Consider the following 17,241-nt stretch of genomic DNA (forward strand, 5'->3'; position numbering starts at 1 on the left):
AGAATGCCTATTTTCAAAAGGAGAAACATTTTAGGTTTTAATAATTAACAATTTACTGTATATATTTTGTGATGATTTAGTCGTATATTTTTAAGGAACCTTTAACTTGTTTCCTTAGTATTTCTGCCATGCGACACTATATATTACACTTACTTTACTTTTAATACAAAACATATAAACTATAACTTCATTAAATAATTAGAATGTCATCAGATTTTTCCATTAATATTGTGCCCTGGAACTACAACCTATTTTCCCTTTAACACCGTTCGAGACAGGCCAATTATGTTTATCTCGTGTAGCTAAAATGACCCCCATAACCTAATCAACTCCCTAATGCAAACACACACGCCACATAAAGCTCGATTAAACTCGTCTAACCCTTCAAAAACTCATCAGCATTGCCAATATGTGTGAAGATAGGGACATTTCGGTGGATCAGACTGGGGGAAAAGCGGTGGGAAAAGCGGGGGAAAAGCGGGGGGAAAATGACACAGAGCGAATCCAATACTGGTTCCTTGTCAATTACAGCGCCAGTTGCCATGGCCGTCGCTCAGTCATCGTCGGGGCAAATGTCAAAAACCCTATATAGCCCTATATGACCGCCGCCGACCAAAGAACAGGGCCGGCAGACATGTTCCACTCGTTTTTGGGTAATTACATTTGCAGCTCAGCCTGTGCACATCGACTTTTGTCAAACGAAAAGCCTGAAAATGTTGTGCGAAATTCAGCAGAACGAAGTGCTGGGGGTTGGGATGCGAAACCGGAGAAAACATAAATCAATATCGGCTACAGGGCGGACAGATCCCCGACATCAATCAGGGGCCCGCATCCAAAAAATAAAGGGAGCCACAAAGATGCAGCCTCGTGAAATTAAGACGATGGATCAATGTATGACGAAGGCAGCACAAAAGAGGGTTCAACTCGACAAAGAAAGAAAAAAAGTTGAAGGGACCAAGAACCGAAACCCTTCTGTTAGAAGGAGGTTCCCTCCGCCGCCTTTTTGGGCCTTCCCCGCCGTTCGATCGCGTGTTCTTCTTCAATTACAGCGCCATTATACCAAAAGCCGAAAACGTTTTGCGGTGCGAAAGCCTGCGGACCCCCGAGGGCCAACTTAACCCTCTATATGATCTACTTCAGAAATATTGAATTTTAAAAAATTTATAATGCTGGTTATAACAATATTCCTCTTAATTTATCATTAATTTATTAAAAAGATAATATAGAACACTAGCTATTTAGTTCCCAAATATAATATCTGATGTTTTACAGTTTATGATATTTTTAATGTTAATTTTTAATAACAAGAAATAATTGGTTTTATGAAAACCCATAAAATCATTAGCTTATAATCGGGACGATCCGGTAATTTTATATAAACGACAATGTGGTCGTTTTAAGCTTTAATATGCATGTAAAATTGTTTTAGATGACGTGAAATAATATGAATATTTGATTTGTTAAAACGAAAATTTTAATATTATCAATTCGATTATTAAAAGTTTGTTTATAACGAAGTCAATGGTCGGTTTAGACTTGGATGATAAGTGTTTTTAATTAACATGTTTTGAAGTTCATTGGAACTAAAAAAGAAATAACTCTATTCTAGCCAAATTTTATATGAATAATTTGTTGTTTTTAGCCAGTTACTCCCAAGACTTAGACGACCCATGTGGAACCTCAGAGGGTTAAAGATGAGACAGTCTTGCTTCGCGGGTTCCTTCCACTTGCTTTCGATCGCCGAAGAAAAGAAAAGAGCTTTGTGTTTTTTCACCTTTTTTTGCCCTGCCTGCTCTTTGCAGCGTAATTCAGGATTCTCCTTGCTCTGTTATTATCGGCGGGTTTTGAGTTTGGGTTTGGGGTTACTTTTTTCTTTTTGGTTGCTGGTAGGTAATTGCCCTGATGTTCAAGCTCAGCAGGCGGCTTCTTCTGCGAAGCAAAAACTGGAAGGGGGCAGCGGCCGGGATCAAATTTAAAAACAATCAAAATTTTTTTCTGCTGCGGCTATGCATAGAGCCAAATTAAAACCGGGTATTATCCAAACATGTGTATAATCAAAAATTGCTGGTGGAGGGAGCAACAACCAGTCGAAATAAAACTGGTAAAGTGTAAAGCAAAATGAAAGCTCTGAATTTAAGGCGTGGCAATTGAAGATCTTGCTCGCATAATTGCTTTTTTGTAGGCAACATTTTAGAACATTGTACATAATACTGGAAATAAAAATTTTAAAATTGATGTGTTCCTATTAGTATGGCATACAAAGTGAAGTGCACTTGCATGCAAAAACCAGGACTTAAGCACAATCATTTTGAAATCGGATTTCTCTAAGAAAAGCTAGTCACTTTTCAAGAAAGCCATTTTTCGAAAATTTAGCTCATAAAAATGACGAAAAATCGACTCAAAAATACAAACCAAGATGAGTATACAGATTTTTAGAGAATTAAACCACAATCATTTAGAAATATGCCACATTGAAATAGGATGTCTGTAAGAAAAGTTATGGGCTCAGAAGGGCAAGTTTTTGGTCACTTTTCAGCAAAGCCATTTTTCGAAAATTTCGAAAATTTCGAAAATTCAAACCAAGCTGAATATACAGATTTTTAGAGAATAAAATCACAATCATTTAGAAATATACCGCTTTAAAATCGGATGTCTGTAAGAAAAGTGATGGACTTAGAAGTGCAGGTTTTTTAACACTTTTCAGCAAAGCCATTTTCCAAAATTTGTAAAAGAAACAAAAATATAAAAACTAATACGAATGAACAAGCCACCTCAAAATCCCAACATACCCTAAGCTATTAATTTCGAAACCACCGCCACAGCCCCAAAGAGCGCGAAACTGTGCTCGAAAATGCTCTTAAGTAAACAAAACCACATTGTTGGGTTGTTTTTGTTGCATGTTCACAGCTGTCTCTTTGCAGATTAAGGCAAAGCAACACTGAGAGAAATCCCCAATTTTCCATACATTTTCATCTTCGAATTCCATATCGAAAGAGAAGAGAGCGCTGCGAAAGAGAGTCCGAAAGAGAGCCACTCGAAATTCGAACACCCAACCACTGTGTCGGCGATTCTCGAACGTCTCGGTGTTTTCAGATTGTTTTCGTCCGTCAATTCGAATAGACGTGTGAACTGAGACTCCGAGATACAGCGAAAAGTATCTGGAAGATACGCGTAGTTTGGCCCACCAAAACAACTACTGACCGAATGCATTGTTTGTGGCCCAGTGAAGTTATCGTTTAAGATTGCAAATTAATCAAATTAATAAATATGTATCTGCGAGATACGCAGGGTAGTGAAGTTTTTCCAGCCGCAGTGAAAAATCAAGTGTAAAAACCAAAAACCAAAAACCGCCCCCGCAACAATAATAAAAACAACCGGTACACGCCGCCGCCACCCAACCCCCGGAAAATCGACGTCGCAGTCGTCGTCGTCGCAATCGTTTGGAAATAAATCGTGTTTTTGCATTTGTTGTTTTTTCGTTGTTTATATACGCCAAGTTATTTACGTCGCAAAGCAAAATAACAACAAAACGGTTGGCGAAAAACAAATCAAGTCGGCAAAAATGTTTTACAATTAAAATTACGCGCGCAGCGGCGGGCACAAAGGTGCGAGTATCTGCAAGATACACACACGTAGATCAAATAAAGCAGCGCAATATGCGCAAATTAAACTAAAATGCAGCACATCAGAGCTGTAAAAACTTTTACGACCACGACTGGTAACTTTGCCACCCGCACAGTCGAAAATAATACCAGATACAAATTAAGGTCGCCCAGCGGCAGCGCATAAAAACACGTTGGAAGTGGATGTGGATGTGGCAAAGGAACTTTTCTACCTGGAGTATATTAGTCTCAGTCCCTTAGATCCTTACACAAAAGGATAGCCAGCCGGGGAGCGCAAAACTCACACACAAAGGCCGTAAAACATTTTGGGCTGCTGCAGGTCTCCTCCTCCCAGGACTCGTAAATTTCCAACCCAACCAGCACTACCACCCCGAAAAAAAAAGAAAAACACCGAAAAATCCAAGACACCGCCAAGTAACTGCATCCTCAACCAACTTATATATAGAAATATATATATATATATTCGTGCAGAGATGGCGGGCAACATTGTCAAATGGTGGAAGCATAAAATTCTCGGCGGCTACAAACAATTCTCAGGTAAGCGAAAGCCAAGCGTTCTCAACTTGCTTAGTGAATTTGCAGATAGTTGGCAACAGATACGGAAAAGATGGATGTTAATGCTCTCGGGGAGTGCCAAAGTTCGGGGACGGGCGAAAGCATTCAAGGAAACAATTTGTTTGCAATACCTACCCAAGTAAATTAAATTGAAAGATAAAATGCGTCAGGGAATCTCTTAAATATGGGGTATTAATTACAGTGCGATGTGGAGATATGAAGTATGGCTCAGGGTTCTTGTAAAATATTTGTATTTCGAATTCTTTAAAGGAATTAAACAGTCATTTATTAGGTACAAGCTTAGTAAATTTGTATAAAATCATGCACATTTTATATTTTCCCTTGCCCAGAAAGTAATTACCCCAAAAGCCAAACCCATTAACCCATGCAGAATGTTTCCTTTACTCGTTTTCCAGCTGCTGGTTTTCGAAGGTCATTCCCATTAACATACAACGAATCTGGACCAAATATCTAAAATATTACCTTCCCCCAAACAATTGCTCACCCACAGCCATACTCACATGTACCTACTATTCTGAATTCATTCAGTCAAGGGCTTCTCCCACATCCTTTTCCCGTAATTACGCCGAACAACTAAAAGTTGAAAATAAAATGTAGGCAATACCCCGGCTGCATTTTTATCTAGAAGATACACAGCCGTTCGCTTGTGGTCTTTGGAAAAAAAAGGGAGGCGAATGGAAGTGGTGGTAGGAAAACGACACACAGAAATAGAACCAAAAATCGGGCATGGAGCAGAAGAAGAAAAACACAACTGCAGAACATCAAAAGAAAGAGCGACCCATGGAAATAAATAGATATTTTTTTTGGAAACAGATCGAAGCGATCGAAGGGACCGCGATCAATAGAACGTTTCGCTTTGGCTCCTGCTGCTGCTTAGAGATTGGCTCCTTAGTCACGGGTAGCATATCATGAACGTAAATAAACAAGAGGTCCAATTCCGTTTTCGAAGTGGGATCGGAATTGGAATTGGAAATGGAATATTGGACGACCTTTTTGCCAAACGAGCGACGCGACGTTGATGTCCGAATCGCTGAAGGAACATCAATCAATCAATGTTCCTTAGGTTCGATTTTGTTTTTTCCGTCCACAAATTCATTGGAAATATTCTGGGGGCCCCCGTCCACTTTGTTTTTCTCGAGTTTATTTTCTTTTCTGCTCTGTTTTGAAGCCCCAGAGAGAGATTTCTTCGGCGGCTGGCAATTGGTCTGCGCCAATTAAATGCCAGGCCAACACTTTGAACCCTTTGCAGGACAACAAGTCCCGTACACTAATTGCTGGCAGATGCAAGGGGAATTCAAAGGAAACCTCCAAAGGCACACCGAAGTATGCAACTTCAAAGAAAGCAGCCTCGAAAATACTACACAGCAACAACAAACGGGAAGAGAGTGGAACAAAAAAAATGAAAAAATGAAAATAAAGCGAATTGAAATGCCGACGCCGTTTAAAAACAACGTACGAACATTTCTTACCTGTTGCAGGTAAAACCGAAGGCAAGTCGATGCCGCGATGGAGGTGGAGTTTGCCCGTTGCTGATGGAGTGCACTGAGAAATATTAGATCAATGATTGGGCTTTTAGATACCAGGAAAAATGTATCCGTAGAAAATAATTGACCCTTGATAAATATCTAATCCAGTAAAACTATTTGTTATTGCCAACAAACCATTTTATGGTGTGATTGATTTAAAAATACAAATATTTAAATACTATTACTTTTTGGCTATATAAACTATAATAAACTATTAACATCGAAAATACGACTTAAAACAAATATAAAGACTTTATAGTTATTTCCTGTGTAGAAAGCAGCAGCTGCTACGAGGCCAAGACCGATACGATACGATACCGACTCATACACAAAAACCTTTTAAAAACCCTCACGTTGATAAAACAACAACAATAACATCGGGCATCAGCGGCAGCAAAGTCGTCGAGCCGCCGCCGCAAGCAAAAATAATAATAACTGAGCGGCAGGCGGCAGAGTCGTTGCAAGCTCCCCATCCCCATCTCCATCCACATCCAAAACTCAGAAACTCCCCAACTCCATCTCGAAGATACATCCACATCCACATCCAACCAGTTCCGCGGCCTGGCCAACTATGCCAAACATCTCGGCAGCGGCTTCACAAAAGCGGTTTAGAGACCAAACGACGATCGACAGACGGACGGAGAGACAGAAAGACGGACGGACTGAGGAACGGCGATCCAGCGAGCGTACTCTGTTTGTATCTTTGAGATACACACCGCACTGATGCTGCGACTGCCAAGCTGCGCTTTGCGCTCTGTTCAAAAGATGCGCTTTTTGCTTTGAGGCGCGGCACCAGAGGCCGTCCACAGTGGTTCAAAAAAATATGTGTTTGAATGGGGATTATAGGCGGTACTTACGGGTAGGGAAATAATGAAACCGAAACTGGGAGGTCATTGAGGTCTAGCAGGGATTATAAGCAGATTAAATACGATCTACTAGACATGTTGTAAAGATGGATTAATACCCTGGCTTAGGTGCACATGAGGTGTAGATGTCTGTATCCTTTTTTTATATGGGATATGTATATGAATATAGGATAGACAATAATATGCATATCCCATATGTTTTAAAAAAATTTATATTTAGTTGCTCTAAATAAATACTAACTTAATTGTTTATTTTACTATTGTTTTATCTATAAATTTATATCATTTACTTAACTTTACTGTTTTAAAAAATGCAGACTTATATATTTTTAAATTATAAATAAATAAAAGTGTTAATATTTCTTAAAATTTATAAAAAAGTTTGCTTCTTAGCTTATTAATATGTTTTGCTCTAATAGATTTTATATACTTTTTGGCTTGTCAATTAAATAATATTATTGTTTAGTAAAAGCAAATGCTCTTGGTAAATTAGTTGGTTACCACTGTATCTTGTGCGGGTTTCACAACTTTTGCCTTGGCTTTTCTTCGATGCCGTGCCGTTGCTGTTATTATTATGGTTGTGTGGTTGTATGGCTGTGGTTGTTGTGAATTACGGTAGAAGGCAGCAGGCGAATCGCGTCGGCATGGCATCCAATGCCTTCATGACAGGCCGAAAGCAAGGCAACGTGGCTCCAACCGCACCGGGGCTCAAAAGCCTGGCCCGAGGTCCAGCTCAAGCTGCAACTACCAACTTTGACTTGGCACTTTTTGGCTGATCCACGGAACTCGAGATGGAAAAAGGGGCAGGGAGCAATAGCCTGGTATAAGCAATTTTCGTAATATTAGCCAGGAAGTTGCCGCTCTGCCTTTCTGACATGCCAGCGACCCTATATGGCCGGTTCGGTTCGGATCGAATCGGTTTTTACCTTTTGGTTTTGGTCCACCTCGATCGACTGGTTTTTCGGAGGCGGCTGCCACCAAACCACCAACCAAAACCAAAACCAAAACAATGCTGTGCCGCCTTGTGCCAAAAGATAAAAAGCTGTTAGCTCGTAGCTTCTGCATTTCTGCAGGCTTCCCGGGGGTTGGGGCTACTCAAGATATATGTAATGACTTTTGAGGTTTTTGTTTTGGTCATCGGCTTTTGTTTGTGTTGATTTAGCAATTGGCTCTTGGGTCTCTCTTTTCTTGGAATTATGCCGCACTTGGGCTGAATGAGCAAATACCACGACCCCCAAATAAGAGGGTCATAACTTCCATGGATTCGTTACAAAACGAAGACTTTTGGGTACACAACAACTTAAATTCCTTACTTTATTGATCAAATAAAGTATATATTTTATAGTCGATTTATAATACTTCTTTTATTTACAAAACTTAAATATTATTACTTTAACCATTTAATGAGTAGATATAGAGCTCCTTTAAGTAAAAATGTATTATTGGTAAAAAAATTTGAAAACTTTGAAATACTTAAATAAATAAATCAAAGAACTAACTAAAACTGCTCCCTTACAAAACACCAACTCTTCCCTTTTTTTAAAAGCAAAAAAGAAAACAAGTTCTAGGCAAATATTTATGAAAACTTGGTTGCCAGTTTGTTTCAATAACTCTGATGGAGGAACCGTGTTGGCTCTTCTTCTTTGCAAATTATATATACGAGGGTCGGTGCCTCTGACGTGTGATTGATAAGCGAACCCCCCGCCTTATCTTAATAATATTTAATGCATGGCAAGGCGAAGCGTGGCGAGGCCGAAGCGAAAAGTGTTGTCACCAAGGGGGAAGGGTGTAAAGTTGGGGACCGGTGTGGTTTTTGGGGGGCCAGGGGAATAGTTTGTGTATAGTGAAAATGAAATTGAAAATAATACAAAACGCTTTGTCGGTCATTAGCTTTGAGTGGACGCCGCCACAGCGGCTCTTTGCCGCTTTCGAGTATATTTTTTTTTCGGGGATCGTCGCGTCATTTGTTCGCTTGGTTTGGGGTTCGGTTCGGTTTGGTTTGGTTTTGATTATGTCAAAGCGAAAAAGCCGCCAAACATGTGTGCCCCAACCCGCATGGCCGTGTGTTCGTAAATGCTTTGAGGAAAGCGGCCTGGGAAACTTTTTTGGGGAAGACCCCCACCAAAGTGGAAACTCCGATTTTTTTTGGTAAAGTGACAGAAATTCGGTTGGATTGATAGGGAAAACACAGATATACTCAAAACAATTTATTGCAATTTATTTATTAGGTATTTAAAACGCTATGCTACGAATAGTAGTTTTAAGCAGATAAGCTTAGCTTTTTAAATACCTAAAAAAATGAAATAAATTGTTTTGAATATATCTGTGATTTCCCATTAAATTATATGAAAATAAATTTTCATTAAAACTGTATCAAAACAATATTTCATATAAAATATTTAATTTTGTTCTTAGTTTTCTTTTGATGGCCTGAGAACATTTTTATTTTATTTACTTACCTTTATATAGAAATATTTAAGTATTCAGACTAACTACCATGGTGCTTAATGATTTTCCAATTTATTTCATTAAAGTTGAATGGCAGGGGGTTTCAGAGGGGGCGGAGATAAAACAAAAGGCGGCTAACAAACAGAAAACCAGCAAACCAAGCCAACTGACTACAAAGCGAACTATGGATACCCGTAGTATCCAGTATCCCAGTATGTGGGTGTGTGTGAGTGTAGGGGGTATTTGGGTGTCTCTACCGCTTTTTGTGTATGCGTGTCAACGGCACACACAGACACTTTCCGCTTTTGAAGTGGCTTTTAATTGATAAAAAGCAAAAAAGAGGAGAGCATAAAACCGTGGCGAGCAACAAAAACAAAAAAAAAAATTGGCATTACACATACGCCGTGGTGGCTGTGCCGGAAAATTGAGAGCTGATAGCAGCAGGAAAAGCAGCAACGACATTGATATTAATTCCCACGCTGTTGATGCGAGAGTGCTCCGCTCCTCTGGACGGGATTTATTTTCGGGTTCTGACAACCCAACCTCCCACCCATTTTCCCATCCACCTAGTTAAATGATAAAAACATGTTGCAGTGGAAAAGTGGGAGTCGTGGGCGGGATACTTTAAAATGCAAAAGCTTGCCAACAACAGGAGCTAAGTGCTTTTGGGAATGAGAATAGATAATGGATGGCTTGCAGCTCTTTGTGCATGTGCGGGTGAGAAAAATTGGCTGGGAATTGTTTGTTAGGCGGAAAACTTCTAGTCAGAGTGCGTGGTTAAATATTCTAATAAAGATTTTTGGGAAAGCTTAAGGTCTTTTTTAAGGCAGAGCATTCACAAGTCACAAATTTAAAAATAAGCATTAAATAATGTTTCATATTTCTTTCTTTTGAATACATATTTATTCCTAACTCAATAAAAGCCAGTTCAAAGACTTTTAGAAGCAACCAAAAATCCAGACTAATATAATTTGTGTCTTCAAAAGGCCGCTTCAAAGGAAACTTGTCAAAGGAAAAACATAATTCTCTTAGCTTCAAATCCACCAGCGCCTCCCACAATTTTCCCACACTCTGCCATCAAAATAAAACCATTTTCTTCTATCGTCTGCCGCAGACAAAAATTAAACTGTTATGTTGCCGGCATTTGCCAATTTATAGAAAATTTCCAATTGTGATTATTGATTATTCATTTCCTCCGCCGACCGACGGCTTCAGCTTCAGGTTCCCAACTTTATTTTGAGCTTAGTGCGGCGCACCTACATTTCGATTTGGGATTGCTTAACCCACTCTGCCCCGCCATTCCTGACCCCCCTCCCCCCTTTTCCCTTCGCCAGGGGTTAAGTTGAGTCGTCTGTGGAGCCGACATCATCATCATCGAAATGGTAAATTGGACTGCAGAATTTTCGTATTGGAATTGCCGGGATTGTGTTGTATTGTACAATAGTTTTTTTTTTTCCACCAATCCCTCCACTCAGTTTTGGTTATTGTCGGGATTGCGGATTGGTTTGGTATGGGAGCTGGGCTTGGGGTAATCATAACGGGTCGCTTGTTAACATGCTACATTAAATTTTTATCAAGAGCCATGGCAACAACAACAATCGTGGCGCACATCTACATCTACTGCCCATTCCACAGATTACATAAATATCATAAATATCCAAAATAATGATGTTGTTTGTTGTCGCTGTTGTTGTTGTTGTACTCTCGATTATTATGATTATTGTGGAACGGCTGCAATGTAGCATGATTAACGCAATCCCGGTGGCAGCCTCATTTCCCCCCAAGAGATGTGAGGCCAGCGGGAAACAATCGCCCCAGATAGAACCTAAAAGCATTGAACTGAGCTTTCCCCAACCCCTCTCGTTTTCCCCGCCCCCTCCACCGCCCTCACATACATTACAAATAATCATAATAACAATGGACCCTCATTGCCTGAAAAGATTTTCGGTACCGCTGACCAACTGGGAAAATTGGTCGAGGAAGTGAAGAGGGTTTCGTTGTTATTGTTGCCGTTGTGGGTGTGGTCAGAGCGGCATAAAAAAGCGTTAAATTACAACATGAAAAATACCCATAGCAAGTACTTAAAGTCTGTAAAAAAATGAAGCCGTAATGGAGGGAGAGTTGTTCATTAACTAAGGTTCAAGAAGTGTGCGTTTGGAGAAAGCAACCTATTATTATTATTATTCATTAACACTAACATTTAGAGATTTTTAATTTTTGGGTAAAATACATTGATTTTTAAAATATATTCTAAAATAGTATTGTATTAATTTTTCTTGATTTTTTGTATTTGTAACAAATAAGTGAACATTGCCAAATTGAATTATTTTAATTCTTAACACTCATTTGTACTGATAAAGATAAAATTTAATTCGCTGTATAATATAGAATTTATATATTCTACTCCTTACAACGTAGTTCATGAAGAACTCTGTTCAAATAAGAGCTCCTAATAAAATGCCAACCTTCCAGCGAACATATATCATATATCAAAGTATCCCATTACCGCAAATAGCAGAAATATCTATGGAAACCTCGTTAAGAGTTCGGCTTGAGTAAATATAGCTTTATAAATTATTTCTATGATTTATATAATATTTATTGCACGAAACGAAGACCATAACAATAAACATAATGACAGGACAAACAACAACAAACAAACAAACAACTCTTACACGTACACATGCGGATACTTTAATGTATTTACGAAGTTGAAGTTTGCCTGACTGACGAAAAGTTTTAATCGCTTGGGGAGGGGCGGAGTGGTGGAGGGGGAAACTGCCATCCATTTCGGGCTTTATCATACATTCAACTCGCTATCGGCCGTACAACGTCATAAATTTGTAGCGCCAATTAATCACTTTTCCGAGGGACATTGAGTGGAGGGGAGGGGGGGGGGGTTGACGTTGAGGGCAAAGTTTTCGTTTGACTGCATTGCAGTGCAGTCTATTGAATAATTGATGATGCATCTTGCAGATACATTAAAAATGAGCATGCTGAAAAACACAGAATGCGAGCAAAACCCACATAAATATATGTATTTTTGTACATTAAAAAGGCCAACAAACTGTCAATTCCAATTCATTAAAGACTTTGTGAGACGTGTGGGAAAAAAATGGTACCGACTGTGGAGCAGCAACAAGTTGAGATATAGATACGGAGCACGCCGAGATACGGATGCGGAAAAGCCAGCACAAAAGTATCTAGGGTAATGAGAGAATATTTCAAACAAAAAGGGACCGCTGCGCTGCGTGCCTGTGAATTAATGAAGGGATGAAGGTTGAAGAAAACCCTCGCATCAAAGATGATAAAAAACTCTTATCAAACAGAAGCCCAGCAATTTTTATTGCTTTGACAAATGCCGAGAGGACCGCTGATATATATATATATATATCCATTCTTTTTTCCTGGGAATTTTAAGTGTTATTTATGTTTGTACAGTTAATTTGCATCCCATTGATGTCGGACCCGAAAGGGTTGAGAGCGGTTCAAAGGGTCTCTCAAAAGATATTTTATGCGTACATAATTAATACTTGGTGCGGGCGTTCCAGAGTCCTAAGCGGAAATGCGGCCCTAAAAATTCCTCGAATTCCCTCTCAGTCCCTTCTCGTAAATTCCATGGGGCATTGTTCGGGGCCGTAAGCTGGCATTAAATTTTCATGGCTTAAACAGCGGCACGGAATAGGCTTAGGTTTCGACCACTATTTTGCTACCTCTTCTTCTGATTTTCCTGCCTCTGAATCTCTGGCCATTCTTCTCGTTTTCCTCCTCTGCAACTGCCGCTTCGTTTTCATCATCGGAGAAACGTTTTTCACTTGAATTTCTGTCGGCGGCCATATAATTAAGGTGCACACGGCAAAATATGAGTGCAACGCAACACTTTGTGGCCGGGGCTCGAAGAAAAAAAAAATAAAGAGAAAGAGAACCTGCAATTTGCCCTGGCCGAAGTCACCAGTCAGTCGGAGATTCAGCCTCAAAGTTTCCCCAATGCGGCCACGATGCTCATTAAAAAGCCACGTATATACACGGAAAGACAGGAGAAAAATATCACTTAAATGCCATGATAAATTTATAATTTTCCGAACACAAATCTATAATCTACCCAAAATAGTTTTGATGTTGCAAAGTTAAATTTTGTACGTATTTAATCATGATGATTTTTAAGATTTATTCGTAAAATAATAAAGAAATGGTAGACTTTAAATGACCATTTTAAGTTGATACCTTTATACATTTTTCTGTCTTACACATTGTTTGTTTAACAGAAAATTATTTCAAAATATTTTAAAATTGTAACTCATTTTCCCCAGTGTATGTTTAAAACCTGACCAACAAATTGAAGCTGCTAGGTTAACGGGGAGTTACTAAGGGGTGCCTTGCCCCAAAAGTGCTACAGTTAATGGGCAGCAAACAGTCCCGGGTCCTCGACTTCGTGTCTGTGTTAATTTGATATGCTGCAGGCTGCCCAAGAAGGTAACCGAGTGGGCGGAGGGGCGGAGGGGGTGTGGCAGTGGGAGGGGCCAACAGGAAGCGAAAAGGAGCCATCTGTCAGCCGGAGTTATGGCAAATGCTCTCTAGATTGCATTACTTTTCGGGTCTTTTGATGAATTTCGTTTGTAGATAATTTAAAAGGGAATTTTTAATTAATACAGTTTGAAACTTTAAGTACCCTAGGCTATATAAATGTGGGTCGAGAACTAACTAATGGATAAATATGCCTTTAAAATAAAATCCTTTCTGTTAGTTCTACTTTTATGAAAATGTCCAAGAAGTTTTTTTATACATACAATAATATAAATGATTTTTAATAGATTGATTACATGTACATATGTCAAGTGTATGAATTATTTTACTAATCCAAATGATAATTTGTAAGCCCACAAATAAAATAAATAATAATTTCGTTCAACTCACCTTATTTCCTATGTACATTGCCTTACCTAATAATAACTGAAAGGCCAACGAACAACTTTCTACCCCAGCCTCGTAATCAGATATCTGTTTTGGCCCTACACCAACTGCTCAACGAGCATTTAATGCAATTTATTTAATTAGTTTTCGTAGGAAGTTTCCCTGTCTATTTGGTTTTGCTTTCGAGTCGAGTATTATGTGTCTGTCGCTGTCGTGGGGTATGTATTTCCGAGGCTACGCAATCGCGACGACAGCCACCCTACACCATTTTCCCCTTCAAAAATAGTCGAAAAATTCCACGAAAAAAAAAAGCGCACATAATTCACTTCACTGGCAACTGGGAATAACAAGGTTTTGACGTTTATGAATTGATCATTATGCAAAATTATGATTTGTAGCGTTCAAATTACAAATTTGTTACATATTCTTTTCCCTTCCCACCTTCTCCATTGGGGGTTCCTGCCTCGAAATGTTGCGCCAATTTCAGCCAACCACAAATCATTTTTTTTACCGACGCTTATATACACATCTGTATATGTACGGATCGGTTTATCTGGCCCCCATCGTTGGTCTGTGCGTTATAAAAATTGACTTTTCGCAAAACGATAAACAAGAAATACGGCAGAGAATGGCAGGATGGCGGGAGGTACGCATATTTACGCATAATTTGTGTGGCCCCCATTCCGATAATAAAAATAGGGTACCCGTGGATGCCAAAAATATGCATAAAATCGTGGAGAAGGGGGAAAGGCCAGGGGATCAGAGGAAATGCAATTTTTGCTAGTGTTCGAGGTACTCCTTGAGGTGCTATAAAAAGATGAACGGGGAAAGTCTCAACTTATAATGAATGAAAACAGCTGAAGAGACTTAAACTATCTGAAATGCTTGGGGATTAGAGAATTTATGGACATTCGCAGGGGAAAACGAGGAAGTGCTAAATAAAATATAAAAGGTGGCAAAAAGTTATATATTTTTTTTAATACATTTTCTTATACAACGTTGTTTATAAAGAAGAGTTTTGTTAGTAATTGAACCCTAAAAACTTTCTTTTGAAGACTTCAAATAGTTTTCTTATAAAGTCATCTCTATTTTGGTTTAATGGCAAGCATTTGTAACCTCTTTGTATCTCCCGAATGTATCTCAGTGATACAACATTCTTTTGTCTTATATAGATGCCACCATTTGCATTCCAAGCAACCTATCCAACTTCCTCCAGCGATCTTCGTGAAATATTCGAGATAATACCCATACATCAACTGTCGGTCTGAACCTTCTTTTATCTGGGATCTAGCGTATTTCTGCCACGAATTTTTGTTCGCTTACTCATCCAGCATTTCATTCAAACTTCGAGGCAAAACATTTGCCTAATTATCCGCTTCAGAGGCCACAGATACAGAACCAGCCGGCTTAGGGATAAAACCCAAACGGAGTTCCTGGAAAACCTGACACATTGTTAGCAGCTATAAAAACGTCAAGGAGATCCATGGTCGGATAGGCCAGGACACATGGCGAGCACAATCTTTTTAGGGATTTTCATGGCAAACAGAACAGCATGACACATGCACGGCAACAAAACTACGATTTCGATTGCAGCTAATGATGGCAGCGGAGCATCGTGTGTGTCTTTAGGCGGTTCCTCCGTATCCCACTCCAATGGCAATTGATTTTAATTTCCATATGTGTGTGTGTCCCACAGCAGCTGCACTGAGGGAACAGGAGTAAATGATTAATAGCCAAGATAAATTTTTAACTGATTCTTCAAAGTAATTAAAACAAATCAGTTGCAAAATACTAATTAATCTTAGTCGCAACAAAATCACAATTTTGTGGTTAGAAAAATGCTTTTGTGGATTTTAAATATATTTATATAAAATTATAAATTTCGTTAAATCGTTAAATTAAATTATATTATTGTCTTAATATTATTAAGACAAATACTACCAAATATTATTTAAATCATATGCATAGTTTTAACCAATGTTTTTATTAATTTGAATAGGCTTAGAATGTATTATTAGTAATTTTCAAAATAAATTTGATACTAATAAAAGCTTACAATTTTTATTTTTCGTTTCCCACATTCATGATGTATCTCAATCAGTCATTTTGACATTTTAATAGGTGGTGTCTAAAATTGTCACGTTTCTTTCCTGCATTTTTCTCAGTGCAGGCGAGTCTGTGTGCGGCGGTTGTTAAAACTTCCGCTGCAGCCTCAGTCGGAGAATAAACCGCATCCACAGCTGCCCCAAAATGCGGCGCCGACGATTTTGTGCCTGTTCCCCTCTTGTTTCCTCCCCTTGATGATGGTCGGATCCTGCTTCTGCCCCTCTCTTTCCCTCCGCCGCCATTAGCTCTGCTTCTATGCACTTCCGTTCCACACTCACATTCACACACATACACACTCTTGGAAAAAGGTGACCCAACTGATGGGCAGGTGTCGCCGTTATTCTGTGGTCTCCGAGTGCGGTTGAAATCGGTTGCATCGTTTCCAGGGAACAGCCATAGGTGTGGTCCCTCCGATAAAGCCGAACTACATTTCAATTCCGAGTGGAAGGGTCCGATTAAGCCGATTCCAGATACCGTAAGTGCCCGGCTGTCATTAGAGCGGGATGTTGTGTGGATGTTGTGGCCACGGCGAAAGGTTCTCCGAAGCGATTGTCTTTCTTTTCCCTTCAAAAGACCTCATTGTGATTGATTGATTGATGAGGCAGCCGTCTGGAACTGGAGTTGAGAGTGATTAAGAAAAAGAGATCATAGAGGAAGGCACAAAGCGGCATGTCCATCGCATAGGGAAAGTCTTTATATGTATAGTGTCTATAGTTATGGGAACATGAATTGGTTTCTATTGTGGTTTTGGAAAGAAAGGCTAAGCCGGTATTGATTGACAAGATTGAGTGGGTTCAAAGTAAAGTGCTGTACAATTTTGGTGACTAGACATATGGTATTGCTGTAATTACAGGAATGATGTTAAAATTTATCTAATCTTTAATCTGAATTATGTCCATCAATTATTAGATTTAATAGTTGTACAAATATGTATTTCAATAATAATTTTATAATGTAAATATATCTCTTAAATTCAGAATTTTAGAATAGCATTTATTTCATCTTTATAAAAATGGTATTTTCTTCCAATGAAAATATTTTCGCATCAACATAAAGGAGTTCAGTACAAGAGTTTATCTTTGTTACCCCAACCATTTATGACCCCAACCCATCTAACCCAATCCTAACCCTAGATCCACGAAATTTACATATTGCAAAAACTATCACATGTGGATCTTGGCAAGG

The 17,241-nt window shown here is 39.1% G+C and overlaps 1 protein-coding gene across 1 annotated transcript in view; it reads left to right on the forward strand.

Annotated features, from left to right (window-relative positions):
* Positions 1 to 3,100: 3,100 nt before the first annotated feature.
* LOC108052839 (protein naked cuticle) overlaps positions 3,101 to 17,241 on the forward strand; it is a 45,716-nt gene continuing 31,575 nt past the window's right edge. Inside the window, 1 exon segment of the mRNA XM_044458234.1 lies at positions 3,101 to 4,160. Within this exon segment, the coding sequence (XP_044314169.1) occupies positions 4,097 to 4,160 (64 nt within the window). The 5' untranslated portion in view covers positions 3,101 to 4,096.

The sequence above is a fragment of the Drosophila rhopaloa genome, unplaced genomic scaffold, assembly GCF_018152115.1.
Source record: "Drosophila rhopaloa isolate 14029-0021.01 unplaced genomic scaffold, ASM1815211v1 contig_163, whole genome shotgun sequence".
Classification (NCBI taxonomy): domain Eukaryota; kingdom Metazoa; phylum Arthropoda; class Insecta; order Diptera; family Drosophilidae; genus Drosophila; species Drosophila rhopaloa.